Raw genomic sequence first — 18,824 nt, 5'->3', positions numbered from 1 at the left:
ACTGTGGAGAAGAGCTTTAATCGGATCTGAAAAGTTGAGCTGGGTCCTGTCAGTTCCTGTCAGGTCCTGTCAGATCTTAAGGTCTGTTGTAGAGTTGGTCAAGACTGTGAAATGCTAATTAGATAGTTAGTAGTGATGAACCGGGCTGAAGTAAATTAAAACAGCCTAAAACACCCCTATCAAAAGGGATATCAGGTGTTCTTGTGATATATGCACATTAATAAAGATAATTACATTATATCAAACTGATATCCCCCAAAATAACTGTTCTTTAATCCAGTGATAAATCTAATCATCATTTTCTCTACAGTTATTATAACACTCACACTATTGAACATCATCTTTAAAATGATCATCATACTCACACTGCTGTAACATCTTTATCAGGATATTCATCACAGCCAATCATAACAACCATCATCATCATCATTATTATTATCTTTCTATTCCAAGTCATCATTTTACCCCACTCCCCCCTGATGTCCATCAATGTCATAAAGACCAATTATGTTAATTATGAGACACAGAGTGAGCAGCGCAGAGTGTGACAGTGAGCTGTGATAATGATGGCGGAGCTGGGAGGAGAGCGGAGGAGCAGAGAGGTCGAGGCCATTAGTAAGAGACAGCTGCTGGAGACAGAGTGACATGTTGGAGGGCAGAGGAGGAGCACAGACACCACTCTACTTAAAGAGCATGAATCCTGTAAAAAAAATAACTAAATATCAACACAGTCTGAGGGCAGGCGGGAGGAAGTGTTCAAATATGAGAATAACACAGAAGCTGCCAGTAAATGAACGGTGTTGTTTTCTTCAGTTAAGAGAACTGCACGAGGAGGCTGAATATTTTACAGTGAAATGGTGAGATTTATGAAATCAGAAATCAATTAAAATGAGGCCTGTGATTCCACATAGAAGCAGCAGCCACGCTAAATAGCAGATAAATTGAACTTCTGCTGTTAAAAAAAGTAAGAGTAAAGTAAAAACCATTGAATCCAGTGAATCACAGAGGCCAGAGAACTTATGCTGCTCTTCTCTCTATGGGATGAAACTAAGATCTTTTTTTTTTTTTTTACCTTTGACAGATGAGTCTCACCCACACAGAGAAATGCGGAAGCAATTTTCTAACCTCAGTCAAACAATGTTGACTTGCATTCTCTAGAAATACCGAAGCAGCCAATTTGACCTTTTTTTTTTTTTTTTTGCCTTTTTTTGCATGTCTGTTCACTCAGTATTTCTGCACTGTTTCAGATAAAGATGAGACTCAGTGGTGGGTAGGATTGCTTCAGACTCAGGACATTGCTGCTCAGCTTTGTCTGCAATTTCCAATGAACACAGTATTGCAGCTAAAAATTCCCTTTCATTATAAAAAAAAAACATCACTGAAACTGTTTATCATCTGCAGAAACATATAAAAATGCATTACTGCACCAGTTCATGTGCAGACTAGAGTAAATCTCATCATGCAGTAAATTTCATATATTGTGACCAATATACTACATATATTTATTACTGCATATTTATTGATCGACAAAGCAAATTTGCTTTAATGCATCACTGTCACATGAAAATATCATTGCTAAACACAATGTTGCACTGTTTTCCTCAGCTTTTTAGTGGTATGTCTCACACTAACACACACGCACACAGCCACAAATACGTTGGCCTAAGTTTATACAGCACACCAGCAAACAGCGTGACCACATTGGAGATTTTTATTTCTTCTTACATAACTAAATAAAAACCAACATCAGTGGAGAATGTTGTTGTGATTTATTACAGTATAAGAATTGCTTACTGCTTACACAAGCTACAAAATACTCTTCATATAGTTCAATCATTCATTTTGAAAAATCATCACTATTCTCAATACTGGACAAATGCATAAAATCTAGCGAAGCACAGACATTTTTTTTTATAGAAATACATAATTATTTTCATAAAACATTGATAGAAATGCGTAAAAATCTACAGGAGCAATAAAAATATCCCATATTCTCAAAATGTGAACTGAAGAGCCATTCACAGTGGACATGACGGCAACGTGAGGACGGTATAAGTTACTTATTGTAAGCTGTAGTTCACATTTAATAAAAGACGATATCATGTTTACAGTCAAAGTATGGATACACAGGATTAAGCTGAACTCATTTTCATATCAGAGTGGAATTTATGTCAAAAATGTAAAAATATACATGACATATGATATCTATAATATATATATATATATACATACATTATGAGAGGACCCCATTTAAAACACAGCTCTTTGCAGTTTAAAGCCATCAGTAAGTATTTCTTAAAAAAGAATTCCCAAAAGTTTTGTGAGGAAAGCAATGCCTTATTTTGGGATCATGTGGTTTTTAAAAAATGTTTGATCATGTTATTTGTAATTTACACAAATAAAACCATTACTGATCATGAAATAAATGACCTGAAAATGAATTCAGTCCTGTGTTGGTTGTTTGAGCTCTACAAACTAATAACAAAAGCAGACTCCAGACAAATGATGAACCGATTGTCAAGCTGGTTTAACGTGGCTGGTCCCATAGTCTCTCTGACAAAAGACACTTTTTAAATGTTAGTATAAACCTTTAAAAGACAGATGAGTGCACAGAAGAGCAGGTCATTACAGTTTTTTTTCAATTGGTAAGATGCATCAGTCAAAACTGGAGTCACAATGTCAAAACTGACAAAATTCTGTGTGAATCATTTCACACAAAATGCATGTAATGACCACATTTCCCAAAACGCAATAGCTCTTTACTCATTCATGCTCCACCCTCTGCAAAATGTAATATACCTGCAGCACATTTTTCAGATGTTAACACACAACAGTTAAAAAGTCTTTCCAGTTTTTGCAAATAAATGACTATATACACTGACACAGAAAAACTACAGTAAGGAAGCAAATTGCAGTATTTCTGATTCATTCTTCTTACATATACTTTAGTACAGTCAATACAGTGAAGAGGTGTTATCCTTATTCTGTGATGAAATACTTATTTATGTGAAAAATCTCTGAAAGATCCAAGATAAAAGTAAATCATTTATGTAATGTTCCTTGTGTTTTTTTTTAGGTCAGCGTCTTATGAGTGCCAATGTATGTTCTCTGAGTGAGAACTGCCTCCAGTGTTCTGGTCCAACCAGTTTATTTTGAGACATGTTTGAAGTGTTTTGGTGGTTTGAGTGAGTTTTGGAGGTGAGATTAACAGTTTGGGCCAAGATGCATGTTGGTAACGCAGACTGCATGAAGAGTTTTGAGAGAGAAGTGGGTTCAGTATTGACTGAGGCTTGTTAGCAGCTGAAAAAAAACAAAAACTGCCAACTTGTTTCCACAGGCACCAGACTCCGGCCAGCAGGGACTGTCAGGGTCCACAGACACACACACACACACACACACACACACGCACACAAAGGAAATCATGGATACACACACACACACAAACACACACACATGGTCCAGTTCTCTTTCATTGGCATATGCATCTCTGTTGTTAGTAGCACATTATACATATACAGTATAATATCTGGATTATAATAACATGAAGAGGAATAACATGAAGAATACTACATTTTACACAACGGCTTGAATTTGTCTGCAGCCAATAGTTAAACAAAAAGCTCTTTTAGTGTCATGACAATAAAAAATGTCTTTCTGATCTGTCTCTGTAAGAATCTATAAAATCTGTGTGTATGAGGTGAGCTGAGGTGCCCTATAGGTTGCTGAAGAGTTCATTTTTCTTGGTCCAGTCCATGGGCGGGGCTCTCTTGTTGGAGCGTTTCTGGTGGGCGAGCTCTTTGACCTGCTGCAGCGACAGGTTGAGCGCTGGGATGGTGTCTGTGATCAAACCCTGAATAATGAAAAACAGAGAGAAAAGATGAGAAATAGATGATCACTTCAGGCAAGTGGGAAATCCTTATTGATGAGCCATAATTTTGGGAAGAACATGCTGCATGTTAGACTTCTGGGCTGCAAGTTAAATCCTGTGACGTACCTCAGGTGGGGTGTTTGTGGGCGGGGTTGTGAGCGAGGCGTTGGACGAGGCGTTGGATGGAGAAGGACTGACTGACAGCTTTGAGTCCCTCTCTGCCTCTTTGGCCCCTCTGCCGTTCACCTGGGAACACAAACACTCATCAGCATCACTTCATTGTCTATACTGACAAGCCAGTAAAGGGATACTTTGGATTTTTTGAGGTGGGGTTGTATGAGGTACTTATCCATAGCCAGTGTATCACTTACAGCAGATGGCCCTAGTTTGGAGAAGCAGAGAGGAGTACCAGCTAGGCAATGCACTACAGTGAACAGGGTCAGCAACAAAATGTATTTTAACCACTTAAAAAAAGGCCCATCTAAAAAAAAGGCTTTATTGAGAATATTTTCATCCTCCATCCCAAACATCACTCTCTCAAAACAAACTAAACCCCATCGGCAAAATGAATAACTTTACTTCGCAGACCACAGGAGTTGCTGGTCTACTGCTGCCTCAATCAGTAAGTTTGTTTGTGTTATTCTGTGACCTTGGTGTTTTAAAAGGATAGTTTGGATTCATTGAAGTCACACAGTTACACACATAACAGATCAAGGCAGCGACAGATCAGCCACTCCCAAAATCTGCAAGGCAAAATTACTGTTTTTGCAAAGGGAGTCTGGTAGCTTTAGAAAGAGTGATATTTGAGTTGTATAATGGTGGTTTCCCACTGAAAACGGCTGTCTGACTGCTAAGTAAAGTGGTGAAAATATTCGAAATAAAGCATAAGCTTACACTGATATTAAGTTTTGGTGGGCCTTTTTTAGGTAGCTAAAACATAAAAGTACAAACAATAATTAGGTTCCGTGTTGGTGCTCCTCTCTTCTTCTCCCAACTAGGGGCATGTCAAATACCCTCTGCTGTAGGTAATACACTAATTATGGATAACCCCACTTAAAAAAATCCAACCTCTCTCTTTAAATATACAGACAACCTTATGAACATCTTGCCACAAAAACTGAGCTGCAAGGGAATCATATCTCACAGATGTGAATGAGAAACTATTGTTTTGTTTTTTCCAGCCATTGCGCAGTACCACACCTCTCCACAGGGGGGCAACCTTGGATTTGATTTGGTTTTCCTACTGCGCACCAGTAGAAGTGTCACATTTTCAAACATGTCTCTCTAACACACAATTAGTCTAACAAGAGCAGCATATTGTGAAGCATGAGTAAAAAAAACTATTCTTAAGTACAGAGTAAGAACAATTAACTTTGAGTTCTGAGTTTCCTTCTTGGCAATTTTACCATCAAACATAATAATGATAATTTATTGATCTGGAAATCATTAAAAAGAAGTATTAGTTCATGTGTGGGAGAGGAGAAGGTCGTAGAATTAACAAAGCACTTTAAATTTTGTTTTGTAAGAGTGCTGACAGGTGGAAACTCTTCCTGCTTCTCTTCCTGCTTGAATTACTCATCACTTCATTCAGTTTTTCCAGTAGCCTGTAGTACTATTGATTATATTTTATTTATTATTTATATTATATATATATATATATATATTGTCCCTATATATTTTTAATATTTTTCTCTTGTATATATTGTTCCAGTGTTTTATATTCCCTCTTGTTTGTATTGTTCCTCTTTTTAGATCTCTGATTCATACTGCTTGTAGCCTATTTATTATTGTGTTATACTGATTCTTATTCTATTTTGCTCTCCTCTTTGGTGTGTAACACTGCAAATTTCTCTGTCTTGGGAAATAACATGAACATAAACCTGCTCTTACTCAAGGATCTTTAACCCACTCCACCCTTTAAAGATGACTTCTCCCTGACCTCTGGCAGCTCCCCTCCCTCTCAGCTCTTCAGCCTTTTAACGACGCAGCATCTGTTACGCAACAATACGTGGAACATGTAACTTCACTGCTACACATACGGTCCCTGAGAGATGGGAAGCCTGGGTGGATCAAGCTTCATTTTGCATATTTGGCCAGACGCCCAAACTGTGATCAGCCACAGCACCTTATTTTAGTTTGTGATCTGGTCTCTTCATACAAGTCTGGAGTTATCTCCATCTTATCAACACTGATTTGCATACAAGTCTAGTGTGTCCACCTGGGAATGAGACACTGGTAACCTGAGAAACCCTCAAAAAGGCGGAGTTATAAACACACAGACACATGCAGTTTTTGTTGGAATGTTAAGTGCAACAGTGCAAGTTCAACAGTTTGGGGAATATGCATATTCTGTTTCTGACAGAGACTTAGATGAGAAGATTGATAACAAAATACACACTGTTAATTAGCAGTTAGTTATTATAACAAGTTATTTTGAATTTAGGACAGGGTGTGGTCTGGCCCCAGTTGTGTAATTCCTATCCTAAGATAAGATTTTTTCATAAATAGTTTGGAAATGTGTTTTTGTAATACCAAAAATCCTGACAATCGTCCTAAACTGAGATAAGATATCAGGACATCAGACTTAGGAAGTTTCTGTAATGTGGCCCCAGACCTGTTCAATTACTGTTTTAGAAGGGCCAGAGGGTCTGGATTTTTACATTTCCTTGGTCTGATCTATAAAGTTTGGAGTTTAAATGTGTAAAACAATGCAGTGTTTTATTTTTCCTCTTCTTTATTAGTTTTCTCAGTTGGAAAAGAAACAATGTAAAAAAAAGTTCAAACTCAACAACAAACATAACCAATGAATGAGCTCATTAGTATACTAATAAAATTACGACCTTAATGATCAAACAATGTAAACAACCATAAACTAGGAAGTAGCTTGTTGTTTTAAATAGCACAATATTGCATGTACTATTTTTTCAGATTTATAAAAGATCAAAGGGCCGGACGTGGCCCACAATCTGCCTGCGGTACACCACAAACTGTAGGTCAAGCCACTGGATGATTTTTTATTTTGGATACACATTCTGTCCTTGGTCAAACTGCCTCAAATAATTCAAAGTTAATGGAGTACCAGTTGGGTGGGGTTTTCCACTCAGCACCATAAAGTGAACACCAGAACATTGAGACAATCGCAGGAAGGCCCGTTCAGTACACGTCTCTGCGATTAATAACTCGGTTCAGCAGCGCCTCCGTCCACTGATGTGGCGAACCACACCTGAGCGTTGCTTTCAAACACCGCTCGACCCCGGCCTGCAGGGTCGACCGCGCCACGCGAGGAGCCACGGAGAGTTCGGAGCAGAAGGCTCGGCTGTTATCGTCCTCCTCTCTGCCAGGCAGGAGAGGCTGTGGGAGACCGACAGCTCTTCACACTCTCCACAGTTCAAATCCCACTTTTGGCTTTATTTCTGAACCAAATGATGGCTGTACACCAGAGTTATTATTAGTTTTGTATTTTTGTATTTGGTAAGTCAGTTTAGTTTAGTTTCCACAGTGGGTTTGATAGTTTCAGTTTAGTTTTTGTTGTTTAAAAATGTTTAGTTTTAGTGTTAATGTTATTTATTGATTGATTTTTAGTTGTAATATGGGGAATAATTTAAGGAGCTCAGAACTGGTATTACAATACAAACACAACTCTCTCAGTCATGTAGACATCCCAGTCTCAATAAACATGCTCACTACTCCTCCTCATACTTCTTGTGTTGACAAATTTGACAAAAGTGACATGTTTGTGATGTAAATGAGTCAAGATTGATGAGGAGTTTGTGTCTAACGCACGGCTAACTACTGCATATAAAAATGTACAGAAACTGCTGTTTGCATTTTTTGTTAAATATGATGAAAACATGTTATTAAAGGAAACAAAAAAAGTAACTTTTCAGAAATATTGCTCTTTCTTGCAGTTCTTGAATGGTGAAGTGGCCTCACTATGAAATAACAAAACTATCAGTGGCCCCAAGTCAGTTTGAGTGTGAGATCCCTGATCTACATCCTGTCTTGTCTCCATGATTACTGTGCTGCTGGTGAATCTTACCTTCTCCTCCATCCCTCCATTAATGACAGGCTCAGGCAGCGGACCTGCAGGCACGAAAACGACACAAGAATCAGTCATTGCACTCCAAAAAATAAAACTCTGTCTGTCAGGACCCGTGTCGTGTCCTCCAGTCTCAGTCCTGCACCTTCAGAGCTCCACTCTGCTGAATCAAGAGTCTGCAGCTCACCTTTCATTCCACCAACACTACTCTATTACATAGCACTGGTATGAGCTGATCATCTATTATTCACATGTGGTTCATCTGCTATGAGATGGTGCTCCTTGCTGGTCCTCCATGCCGTCCCTCCTCCTCCTCAAATGAACCCCTCTACATGTCAGATAGCTGCAGTGGAACATTTCCCCTCTGCTGTTTTCTCCTAAAAATGCATTGACATCCCCATGTAGACATGTTAACACAGTTTTTGAGAGGTGAAACGGCAAACAGAAACATCCCTTACCTTCCATCCCTCCGATTCTCGCACAGACAAAAACTGTGTTTAAGCTAATGATGATGCATACAAGAAGTAGCAGCTGCTCCTTCAGGGTTAATCTGACATTCAAAGTCCTTCTTGGGTCTTTACTGTGTGTGTGTGTGTGTGTGTGTGTGTGTGTGTGTGTGTGTGTGTGTGTGTGTGTGTGTGTGTGTGTCCCTGACTCTGAGAGGAACCTCTCCAAGTCCTGATGCAACTCCAGCTCCAGCCTGAGAGGCCACTTGGAGCGAGCGCCTTGGAAACCAAACAAAGCTGCTGGCCAGCCGGGCAGCTCACAGAGAGGCTGTGTGTGAGTGAGTGTGTGTGTGTGTGTGTGTGTGTGTTGAAGTTAAGAGTCAGTGTGGGCAGGTGTCCTCTGAGTGGGCAGCATGTGAAGTGCAGGCAGTTACCTGGGAAACACCTCACTGGAATCTGTCCTCTGTAGGACATTATCATTATTTTTAATGCTGGACTGAAACACTGGAGTGTTTAAAGGGACAGTTTGCAGTATTTGATGCGGGATTGTATGAGGTAGTTATCAATGGTCAGTGTGTTGTCCACAGCAGATGGCGGTTGGCACCCAGTTTGGAGAAGCAGAGACGAGCGCCAGCACAGAAACTGTGACCTCACAAAACACATTTTTGGACATAACTCAAGAATTCATACGCTAATTATGACAAAATTTCACTCGTATGTCTAATAGGAAGGTAGCTGTTCTGGAGAGAAACTAAATTGCAAAATGAATGTAACTGTAATCTGTTTCAGTTACTGAGAAAAAAATATGTAAATAAATTAAAGTTAATTATCAAAATTTTGGTGATTAGAAATAAGTTACATTCAAATATTCTTTTTGGATTGCCTGTTGAAGATCTGCACTGTAGTGAGTGGCCTCTTCTAGTATTTAGAATATGCTTACTTTGCTGTCAGACAGACTTTTCCAACGGGAAACTGACGGTATATATAAGCCAAATGTCACTCTCTCCAAACCAGCCAAACTCCATAGGAAAAATCAGTCATTTTATCTCTCAGAACACAGGAGTTGCTGGTCTACTGCTGCCTTGGTCTATTATTTTGTGTGTTTGATTGTGTAATTTGGGTGTTTTAAAAAGATAGTTTGGATTCAAGTCACACAATAACACACACCAGCAAGTCCTGTGTTCTGTGAGGTAAAATTACTGTTTTTATCAAGGGAGTGGTTCTTTTGGAGAGCAATATCTGGCTTATATAACAGCAGATTCCAGTCAGAAAAAGCTGTATCACAGCAAAGTAAAGCCTGTCAAATAATGAAAATCCTTTAAACTGATACTGTTTTTTTAGATGAGCCTTTTTTTAGGTGGCTGACCCTGTCCACAGCAGCACATTTCTTAGTTTGCTGGTACGTTTTTCTGTTTCTCCAAACTGTTAGCATACCAGCCATCATATACTTTAAGTATTACACTGACTAATAAGTACATCATACAACCCCACTTCTAGAAATCTAAACTATCCCTTTAAGAGTCCAGGAAATTATGAAACACTTGCCTTTGAACACACACAACACTCCACATGTAACCCGTGTGTTTACTAATGGAACTGACTAATTCATTAACAATCAACTGGAAGCACTGGGGAAACTCTTTCAAACCATCAACACTAACCTGTGTGATATCTCAGATATCAAATATATCACCGTCTGTTGCCATGACAACAGCTGGCAGCACCATATTTACATGAGGGGTCTCATGGTGCTCCTCGAGAGGCACTCAAACATTTGGCCGAGCACGGGATACACACAGACACACACACACACACAAACACACACTCACTGGCTGTGGAGGAACAGCCCTCAGAAAACGAGCTCACAGGCTGTGCTGGGGCTCCCCCTGGGGGCTGTGGTAGGTACACCATAGCCTGAGTCAAGTCAAAGTGCCTTTGAGCAGAGCTGAAATCACCAGCTCCTGAATTGAGGCAGAAGGAGGCAGAAGAAGATAATCTTTTGATTTATTGAGATTCATTGTTGATGCTGGAAAAACTGCATGTCCAGAAATTGGTCTTATTGGAAGTTTTCTGGAGCCACATCTCATGGCCTTCATCGGTGGATGAGCTGAAATTTTGTGATGATAACCAAACAATCTCCATGACAATTGAGCACGCTCCATCTGCTGACAGGATGCAGCTGAAAGGTCCAGAAAACTGCTAAAGGTTGACCTTGTTCTTTGTCAAACTGTCCAATCATTTTTGTGTTTTATATAATATTAAACATTTGTGTGAGAGATCTGCATTTAAGCCTTCCCACATCGCAAACAACACTGTTGCTCAATCCGACCGTGATCTGTCTGATCTGGATCTATTTATGTCTAAAAGATTAACTTTCTCCACAGGGCATCAACATGAGGTGGGGGGCAGGAAGTGCCTCAGTGTCTCTGTCTCTGTCTGCGTTTCTTGGCAGAAAGAGAAAGAGAAAAAGAGCCATGCAGGATCCAGTGAGTCAAAGAGAGATGAGGAGGAGAGGAGGAACTGAAGGAGGAGAGAGAGCGAAGCAGAGCCAACAAAACGTGTGACAGACTTGTACTTTGGTGGGATCAAGAGGGGACAGGAGGACACTACAACATGTCTATAGCCTGATTTTGAGAGACGTAACAGAGTACAAGTAAGAGCATTACACATTTAAAATACAAAACATGAGAAACTGTGTTCTGTTACAGTTACAATTTAAATAGGTGGTATACTGAACTTACTGTCTTTAAAAACAGACTACTTGAAGGGTTACTTTATGTTTTATTTGCTCTAAAATTCATATAAGACTTGCTTTTCCCAGAAGCGCAACGACGAAGTGCAACAGTTTGTGCACGCACAGTGCAACCGCCACACACCACATGAGAGGAGACACACAGCGAGGACGCTGGCGCGAATGCGTGATCGAAGTCTGATTTGAAGAAACACACTGAGGTATGTCCTTGTATGCTAGGGAAGTTGCTCTCAACCTTTTCAAGTCGTGACTCCCCGAAAAATCAGGTTGGTGTTTGCAACACCCAAATCAACCATGGAATACGGCCATCATTTCCCATCATGCCTAGTCCTGGACTAAGTAGTTTAAAGTTTACTATTTTACAACCCCAATTCCAAAAAGTCCAGATCTGTCTTCCATTGAAAATGTGTGGTGCATTATGGGGCAAAAAACATGACAACAGAGACCCCAGTCTGTTGAGCACCTGAAGCTGTATATCAAGCAAAAACAGGAAATTATTTCTCTTTCAAAACTTCAACAATCAATGTCCTCAGTTGTCCCCAGGTGCTTACTGAGTGCTGTTTAACAAAAGGTGATGCGACACAGTGGTAAACATGAGCCTGTCCCAACTTTTTTTTTGGAACATGCTGCAGGCATCAAAGTAAGAATGCGTGTGTATTTACGAAAACCAATAAAGTCAGTCAGTTTGAACATTAAATTAAATATCTTGTCATCCAAACTTTTTTGGAAATGGGGTTGCATGTTACAAAATGTTTTTGTTAGTGTTTGTGTCTGTGAACATGGTGGTTTATGTTGGTAACTGTCATTTTTTTGTGGTTTATGGTTTTAACCATTAGTGAGGTGGCTGTCCTGGCTTTCTTGCGTCCAGCTATATTTTACATACTTTTGAATGCTTGTCCCTTATTTGAATGTTTTTAAGGGGCTGACAGAGATGCTTCCTGCCTCTCATTCTGTTCAAAGTAATTAGAATACATTACTTAACTAAAGGAAAATGTAAGAAATTACATTTCAGAGCACATATTTTTATGTGGAATATGTTTTATAAGTAACCCTCCCCACACTGACTGTAACTGACAAAGATCCTGCAGGAAAAAGAGCTGTCATTCATTCACTCCGCCGTCTCACCAGTGAGGTGCTCTGAGGTCGGGGCCACTCGGCACCTCTTGAAGAAGGCGTCTGTGTCGGGGTCCACCACCAGCAGACGGGTCACGTTTCCGCCCACTTTAATGGCAGCCACTACCTCTGAATGTGTCTTCCCTTCCACCAAGACGCCGTTCACCTGAGGACAAAAACAGATTATTTTAGAAGATTTTGGCTGGAAATCCTTCAAAATTAAATAAAGTTGCTATTGTTTCTTTTTTTGGAGGGGCTGGCTGGGTGGGGGGGGGGGGGGGGGGCTTTGTTCCCATACAGAAGTGAACAAACTGTTTTTCATCACTGTCAGGATTTCTTTCTCAATATTATCACTTTGTCTGCCAGAGGCTCCGGGGCAGGAAATCCTGTGTGTCCTCACACAAATGCACGTATGCACACACACACACGCACACTAACACATTCTTTCAACCACTGAGTTACAAAACAATCTGAATTATGTTTTTTTTTTTGGTTTATTTGTTCCTTTAAATCATTTTTTACCCGTCATGTTTTCATGTTCTGTGTGACAGCTGGAATACAGTAACTCAACATATCAGGTGCTCCCTCCCACACCAGCTGAGGCTTCTGGGATAAAATCACCATGGGAAAGCATGTTAGAAATGTCTCGAAGGGTGTGTGTGTGTGTGTGTGTGTGTGTGTGTGTGTGTGTGTGTGTTTAGGTCATAGGGTGGACCTGCATGTCTAAGCCAGCCCTACAGAGGAAGCTGGACAATAGCTGCTTGGCCAGTAACAGCAGTAACAATGGCTGTCCGCTCCCCACAAAGCCCCGCTCCTCAGTGGGTGGTGTGGCTGTCTGGGGCCCTCAGGGGGACTAGAAACCCCTCATCAGACTCTCATACAGACTTCTTTTACCTCTGTCTTCTTTATGTCCTCCTCCCTCTCCTCTGTTTCGTCCTTTTCATTTCACTATACTCTTTTTATACTTCCTGTTTCTTAAGAAGTGAGGGGAGGCGTGGACATCGATTGTCCACATAAGTGGACGTGCCGCTGCTCTGATTTGACCATGAGTTAAAAAAAGGAATTGAACACTGTATGAGTCACAGTTGCTCATTGTAATATGTGTTTGATCCTGCTGGCTAAATTACAGATGTGGCCAAAGTTTGCACATTCTTTACTCAAACAGAAGTACAGATACTTGTGTAAAAAAGCCTGATAAAAGTAGAAGTACAAATTCAATCTCTTTAGTCAAGTATAAGTGAAAAAGTATTGTATTCAAAGCATACAAGTAAAAAGTTGCCCTCTGAGGAACATTTAATTTTTGTCTTTCTTGTCTTGATCTATATTTTTATGTAGTTTTGTGTGTTATTAACCAATTTTTGTGTGGTTACATCTTTTACATCTTTTTTGCCTTGTTACATAATTTTTCATGTCATATTGTTATGACTTTTACATCCTGTTATGTCATCTCATATTTCTGTGTAATTGTATTATTATTGATGTTGGCGGCCAAAATGACACGAAATAGCATTAAAACGAAAGTAACAAGCCTATTTTGAAAATATAAGGAGTAGGAAATACAGATATTTGTGTTAAAATGTAGTGAATAAAAAGAAAAATCTAAAAAAAAAGGAAAAAACTGGCATATCCTAAATTTTTTTTACTATTCTACTTAGTTATGTGAAAGAACAAAACAAGAGAAATACTGATCTCTCACTGACTGCTTTGACACCATTAATGTGTGACGCCTGTTTGACTGACTTATATTTATCAAGAGTTACTGATTGTTAAATTAGAACATAATTTCTAGGAACTGTTTTAGATCCAAAAGCCTTAGAAAAAACTAACAAAGAAAATCAAAAACATACTAACTAAAATGAACGAATCACAGAGCTCCTGGCAGAGTGCTATGGACCCCTAGAGGTCCCTGGATCCCTATTTAAGAATCACTGTCTAAGTACAGACAACTCTGTCTCACAGACATTAAGGACACACTGCAATCAATTTTGCCCAAAATGTTATTACAACTGTGATTTTGTTACACATAACAGCTCCACAAGATCAGCTTTCACTAAACACTTTAATGACACGCTTGGGGAAAATTTGCTGGTTTTCATCGGAATTGTTTGACACAGTTTATTTGGAGAATCCTGCGTCGTGGCCGCACTTATGTAATGTGTCAATTATAGTAATTCACATTGTAATTTTAGAAGTTTTTTTAAATAAACACGTGTCTCTGTAGGCCAGTCTACGCTACATGAGGAGGTGGGCAGAGCAGTTAAGGAGCCGATTATTCCCGTGTGAGGCTGTTAACAGTGACAGTTACACCAGAGTCCTCTGGGGGATTTGAGACCCCACACAGCGGCTGTTAGTTCACTTCACATTCCTCTGAACGCACAGTTCACTCTGAGTGGAGAGCTGACAGAGCACAGTATTCAGAAGACGTGACTAACTGAGATAGTAATGCAGAATATATTTTAATTAGACGTGCATCAGTCGGATAGGTTTTCTGCAGTGATGGAGGATATATTCAGATCTTTTACTTCAGTAAAAGTAATAATATCAGACTGTGAAAATGCTCCATTACAAGTAAAAGTTGTAATGTACTACTCACTGTACTACCACTCAATACTCAGTGCAGAAAAATGTCCCTTGTGACTGTTCTATTAGTATATATTACATCATTAGATTTTTATGACTAATGTAAAAGCAGGAATTTACATTTTATTTGCAGTAGGTTGAGGTAGAGCTGACTTTTAAACATTTTGTATAAGACTGCAGCTAATTATTATTTGCATAATGGGTTAATCTGCTCATTACTGCATCAATTGATTGATTGATTGTTTTGTGAAAATTCTGAAATGCTAGTAACTTACAAACTAACTAACAAATGTGTTGAAGCTGACCGGTAGAAATGCTTGGATTACAAAAAATGTAATCTATTCTTAATTCTTTTGGACTACTTTTGGATTATCTCAGAATCAAGCATTGAAAATATAGTACTTAATGCTAAAAAATGGATGCATCCCCAGAACCTACAGTACTGTGTGTATTCTACAACATGTGGGATGCTGTGTCGTTTGTTGCTGCTGTGTTTTAAAAGTTCACATGGAGGCAACAAGAGCACTTGCTCAAAATGTCCATCTTCAATTTTCAGTATAAATAAAAAGGATAAAAAACTCTAAAAAACAAAAAAAAATATTAGTTAAGTCACCATTAACAAACCTGAGATAACCTGAGAAGAGTCAGATTTGTATTAGTTAAGTAAATAAGTGAGTATTGGTTATGAAAAAAATCATAATTAATTTGTAATCTGTGAAAATAACTATCTAGCTAACTAACTACAATTCAATTAAACATTCTGGGAAAGTAATCTGTTACTTATTTTTGTAATCTGATTACATAATCTTGGTATCACGTAATCGTCCTATTCTATTATGCTGAGTCACTGCTCTGTGGTATACTGGCTGTGACCTTGTTAAAGTACCTGTACTATCCTGTCCTTGGGCTGCAGGCCTGCCCTCTCTGCTGGGGAGTCCTCGTCCACAGCTCTGATGTACTGGCCTGGCCGCGCCCGTTCACTGTGCAGGTTGAAGCCATATCCGTTGGACCCCCTCTGGATCACGCAGAGACGTGGCCGCAGCTCAGTGCACGCCTCCTGGAAGAGGCCAGAGGAGAGAGAAAAGTGTGTTAATAAGCTAGATGTGACAATCATCAATAGACCCAAGCATTAACCTGTTAAAAAAAAATACCTCCACCATGGCTGTGTGTTCAGGCAGAACAAGAGGCACAAAGATTACGGAGAGCTCCTGTGAATCGTTAACCATGAATATAAAGCCGAGGTTGAACATGCAGCTGGCTGCTGCATTCTGATGTGTTGTGCACTGTGTTTATGATAATCATGAGTAAACCGAAGCTGATGTTCGACTCCACGTGAGTCCAAACTGCTCGCCAGGAAGGAAGAGGGTCTCCGAGGCATGTGATTGGATGTCTGCTGGGAAGAATTCGGGGAGGGGGTAGATGGAGGCAGTCGGCTCGACGCTGGCCTTGGCGGCTTGAGGAAGTGACCAGTTCCGGAGGGGTCCACGAGCCCTGCTCGCTCCAGGCTCCGAGGAGGACAATGGAAGCTGGGCGGTGAACTCTGACCGCCTCCCCCTCCTCACCCCGTCCCGTCCAGTCCCGCTCTGGGATGGCAGGAAGAGTTAGAGCCGTATTGTCATCCAGGAAAAAACTCAAGCTCAAACCAAGAACCTCCCTTCCGCTGTGTGGATGAAGCAGTTTCTTTATTTAGCAGAGGGGCCTTTAATGGTTTTGTCATCAAAGAGGTCAGTGAAGGTGGTTAAATACAGGAGAGACGGTACTGGTCAGGATAATCTAATGTCACTGTGACCAAATGTGATCCGACACTCCCTGTGTGCTCCCGCCCTCTGTCAACTGAACACAATGAGCAGCCTCTATAAATAAGTCGGTGTGGATGAGTCACATTTTTTTTTTTTACAGAAAATACAGACACAAGGCTGATTGATTAAAGTTATCTCAAAACATTAATGGACATTAATGAATGTACAATAACCGAGGCTGTCTGACTCAACATTTTCTCTCATATACAACCTGACTGAGTGATCGTCACCTCACTGGATTATGTAAGCCAATTGTTCTAAACTCACACCCAACCCACCTCTGCCAACAAGCAACTGTTTTTCTGTCAGTAAAGCAACTGGAGATGAATGGAGAATTTTGTGAAAAAAAAATCATTATTTCAAGGCTACTGCGTTTTGGATTCAACTCAAACTTAAACTGAAAGTTTGACTCAAAACTCAAAAATTTAATGAAGCCAGCTGCCTTGAAATTAAAGTCTTGTCAGCTTGTCTCTGTATTAGGTTGAGTAATATTTTCACACTGTGATTTTAATTCCTTGAAATCATGTGATGTGACAACAAGAAACTGCATACACAGCACACGTGTGTTTGTCCATCCAGATGATCTTTGACCACTTGAGGACACTTTCAGGACAGCAAAAGGGGGACGGAGGTAACAGGTTTTATGTTAGTGAGTTTGATATTCAGAGTGCTCACTTGCTTCAGTTTGTTTTTACTGACAGGTTTTTTATTTATCTGTTTTCTGCCGGCAATATTTAATTTGGACAAATAACAAATCTTACATTAGGGTCCCTTACAGGCCATCTCTTCCTCTCAGCTTCATTTTATAATATTAAAAAGAGAAATATGCAGAACTCTAGTGAAAAAATGAGTACCGCAGTGCAAATAGTGAGATCTGCAGGGACACTGAACAAGAGTGCAAGAGAAGTGCAACATTATAATTTGACACTGGTAAGAGACGACGAGTCCTTCACTGTAAGTTGAGCTGTCAACTGTCAGTTGTCCGTTGATGTAAAGTTAAGCCCGTTATCCTGAAAACAAAAGCCCACATCAGTATGGCTAACAGCAGTCTGTTCTCATCAAACGCCCATTTGCAAACACGTCTGTCAAGAGCCTGCTGAACATTTATCCTGCTGATCAGATGTGCTTGTGATAAGAGCCCTGGTAACTGATTATACAAAAACGGTTGCCTTTGATTGCACGTCCTTCACCCACTCAAGTGTTACAACCTTAACCTTAAACATAACCACCTTCCTTTACGAGTTATTTAAATGTCAGAGATGCAATCCAAAGTACAGACTAAACAGTAAAGTGCTGTCTCTATTGTTATTTTTTAGTAAACAGTTTAGCTGCTGTAGGTCTGACCTTTCCTCCTCTGACAGTCTGGAATTAATTTCCAGATCTTTCTATCTTCTGCTTTAGCTGTTTGATGGCAGAATAAAGCAAAATTTACATGAAGCCTAAAGATAAGATTACAAGATGTTTTCATTTCTTAAGACATATCTGAAGCCTTGCTATAGTAATGGCAGTGCATGTAGACACTGCTTTTCTCTTTAAATCTGTTATTTTTCTGGCTTTATAACTGAAACACATGCCACCTATGACAGATATACACTTTTAAAGCATGAGTTTTGAATTAAAGAGCAGTCAAAATGCAGTTGCCATCATTGGAAGATGCAGTCAGACCAACTGGATGCAGCGCTGCAGACCACCCCACGAGGAGTGGAAGTGAATCGGACGAAACTGGCCAAGATGCAGCAATTCAGAAACCGTTGTGTCCGCACACAGAGACCTGCTGTACCACAGGTCAGATCGAGCAGGTACACCGGAGTGTACTCTGAGCAGACGGGACTCAACATGCAAGGACGGAAGGACGAGGAGAGGAGGACTATGTGTGTACATCAATGATGCTTCACACTCAAACTCAATCAAAAGTGATGGACAGTGTTCCCTAGATGTTGAACTTTTTATGTGAAGATGTTGACCATATTATCGTCACCATCTTGTTGCTGCTGTTTACATTCAACCTGACACAAATAAAAAAAATGCCCTACAGAATTATTTCCTGTGTGTATACATGTAGATAGTTGTAAATAACTGTATGTATTGTTTTATTTTGTTTTATATTTTTTCCTATTTCATTCTGAATTCAATTAATTATCTCTGTGTTGTATTTGTGTGTATAATGAAGGAACTGCAACTAATTTCATTCAACCCTGTGTTGTATAATGATGATAAATGACCTTGA

General features: G+C 39.7%; 1 protein-coding gene across 1 annotated transcript in view; it reads right to left on the bottom strand.

Moving 5' to 3' along the window:
• Window positions 1-2,845: 2,845 nt before the first annotated feature.
• The window catches only part of nherf1b (NHERF family PDZ scaffold protein 1b), a 38,005-nt gene continuing 22,026 nt past the window's right edge, over window positions 2,846-18,824 (bottom strand). The window contains exons 2-6 of the mRNA XM_084743822.1: window positions 15,685-15,855; window positions 12,231-12,384; window positions 7,908-7,951; window positions 3,995-4,114; window positions 2,846-3,850 (exon numbers count right to left, since the gene is read on the bottom strand). Of these exons, the coding sequence (XP_084599948.1) occupies window positions 3,713-3,850; window positions 3,995-4,114; window positions 7,908-7,951; window positions 12,231-12,384; window positions 15,685-15,855 (627 nt within the window). The 3' untranslated portion in view covers window positions 2,846-3,712. The remainder of the gene's footprint in view (window positions 3,851-3,994; window positions 4,115-7,907; window positions 7,952-12,230; window positions 12,385-15,684; window positions 15,856-18,824) is intronic.

This window comes from Lutjanus erythropterus, chromosome 19, assembly GCF_056507025.1.
Source record: "Lutjanus erythropterus isolate fLutEry1 chromosome 19, fLutEry1.hap2, whole genome shotgun sequence".
NCBI lineage: Eukaryota > Metazoa > Chordata > Actinopteri > Lutjaniformes > Lutjanidae > Lutjanus > Lutjanus erythropterus.
The sequence above is the reverse complement of the archived record's forward strand: the minus strand, read 5'-3'. Positions and strand labels throughout refer to the sequence as shown.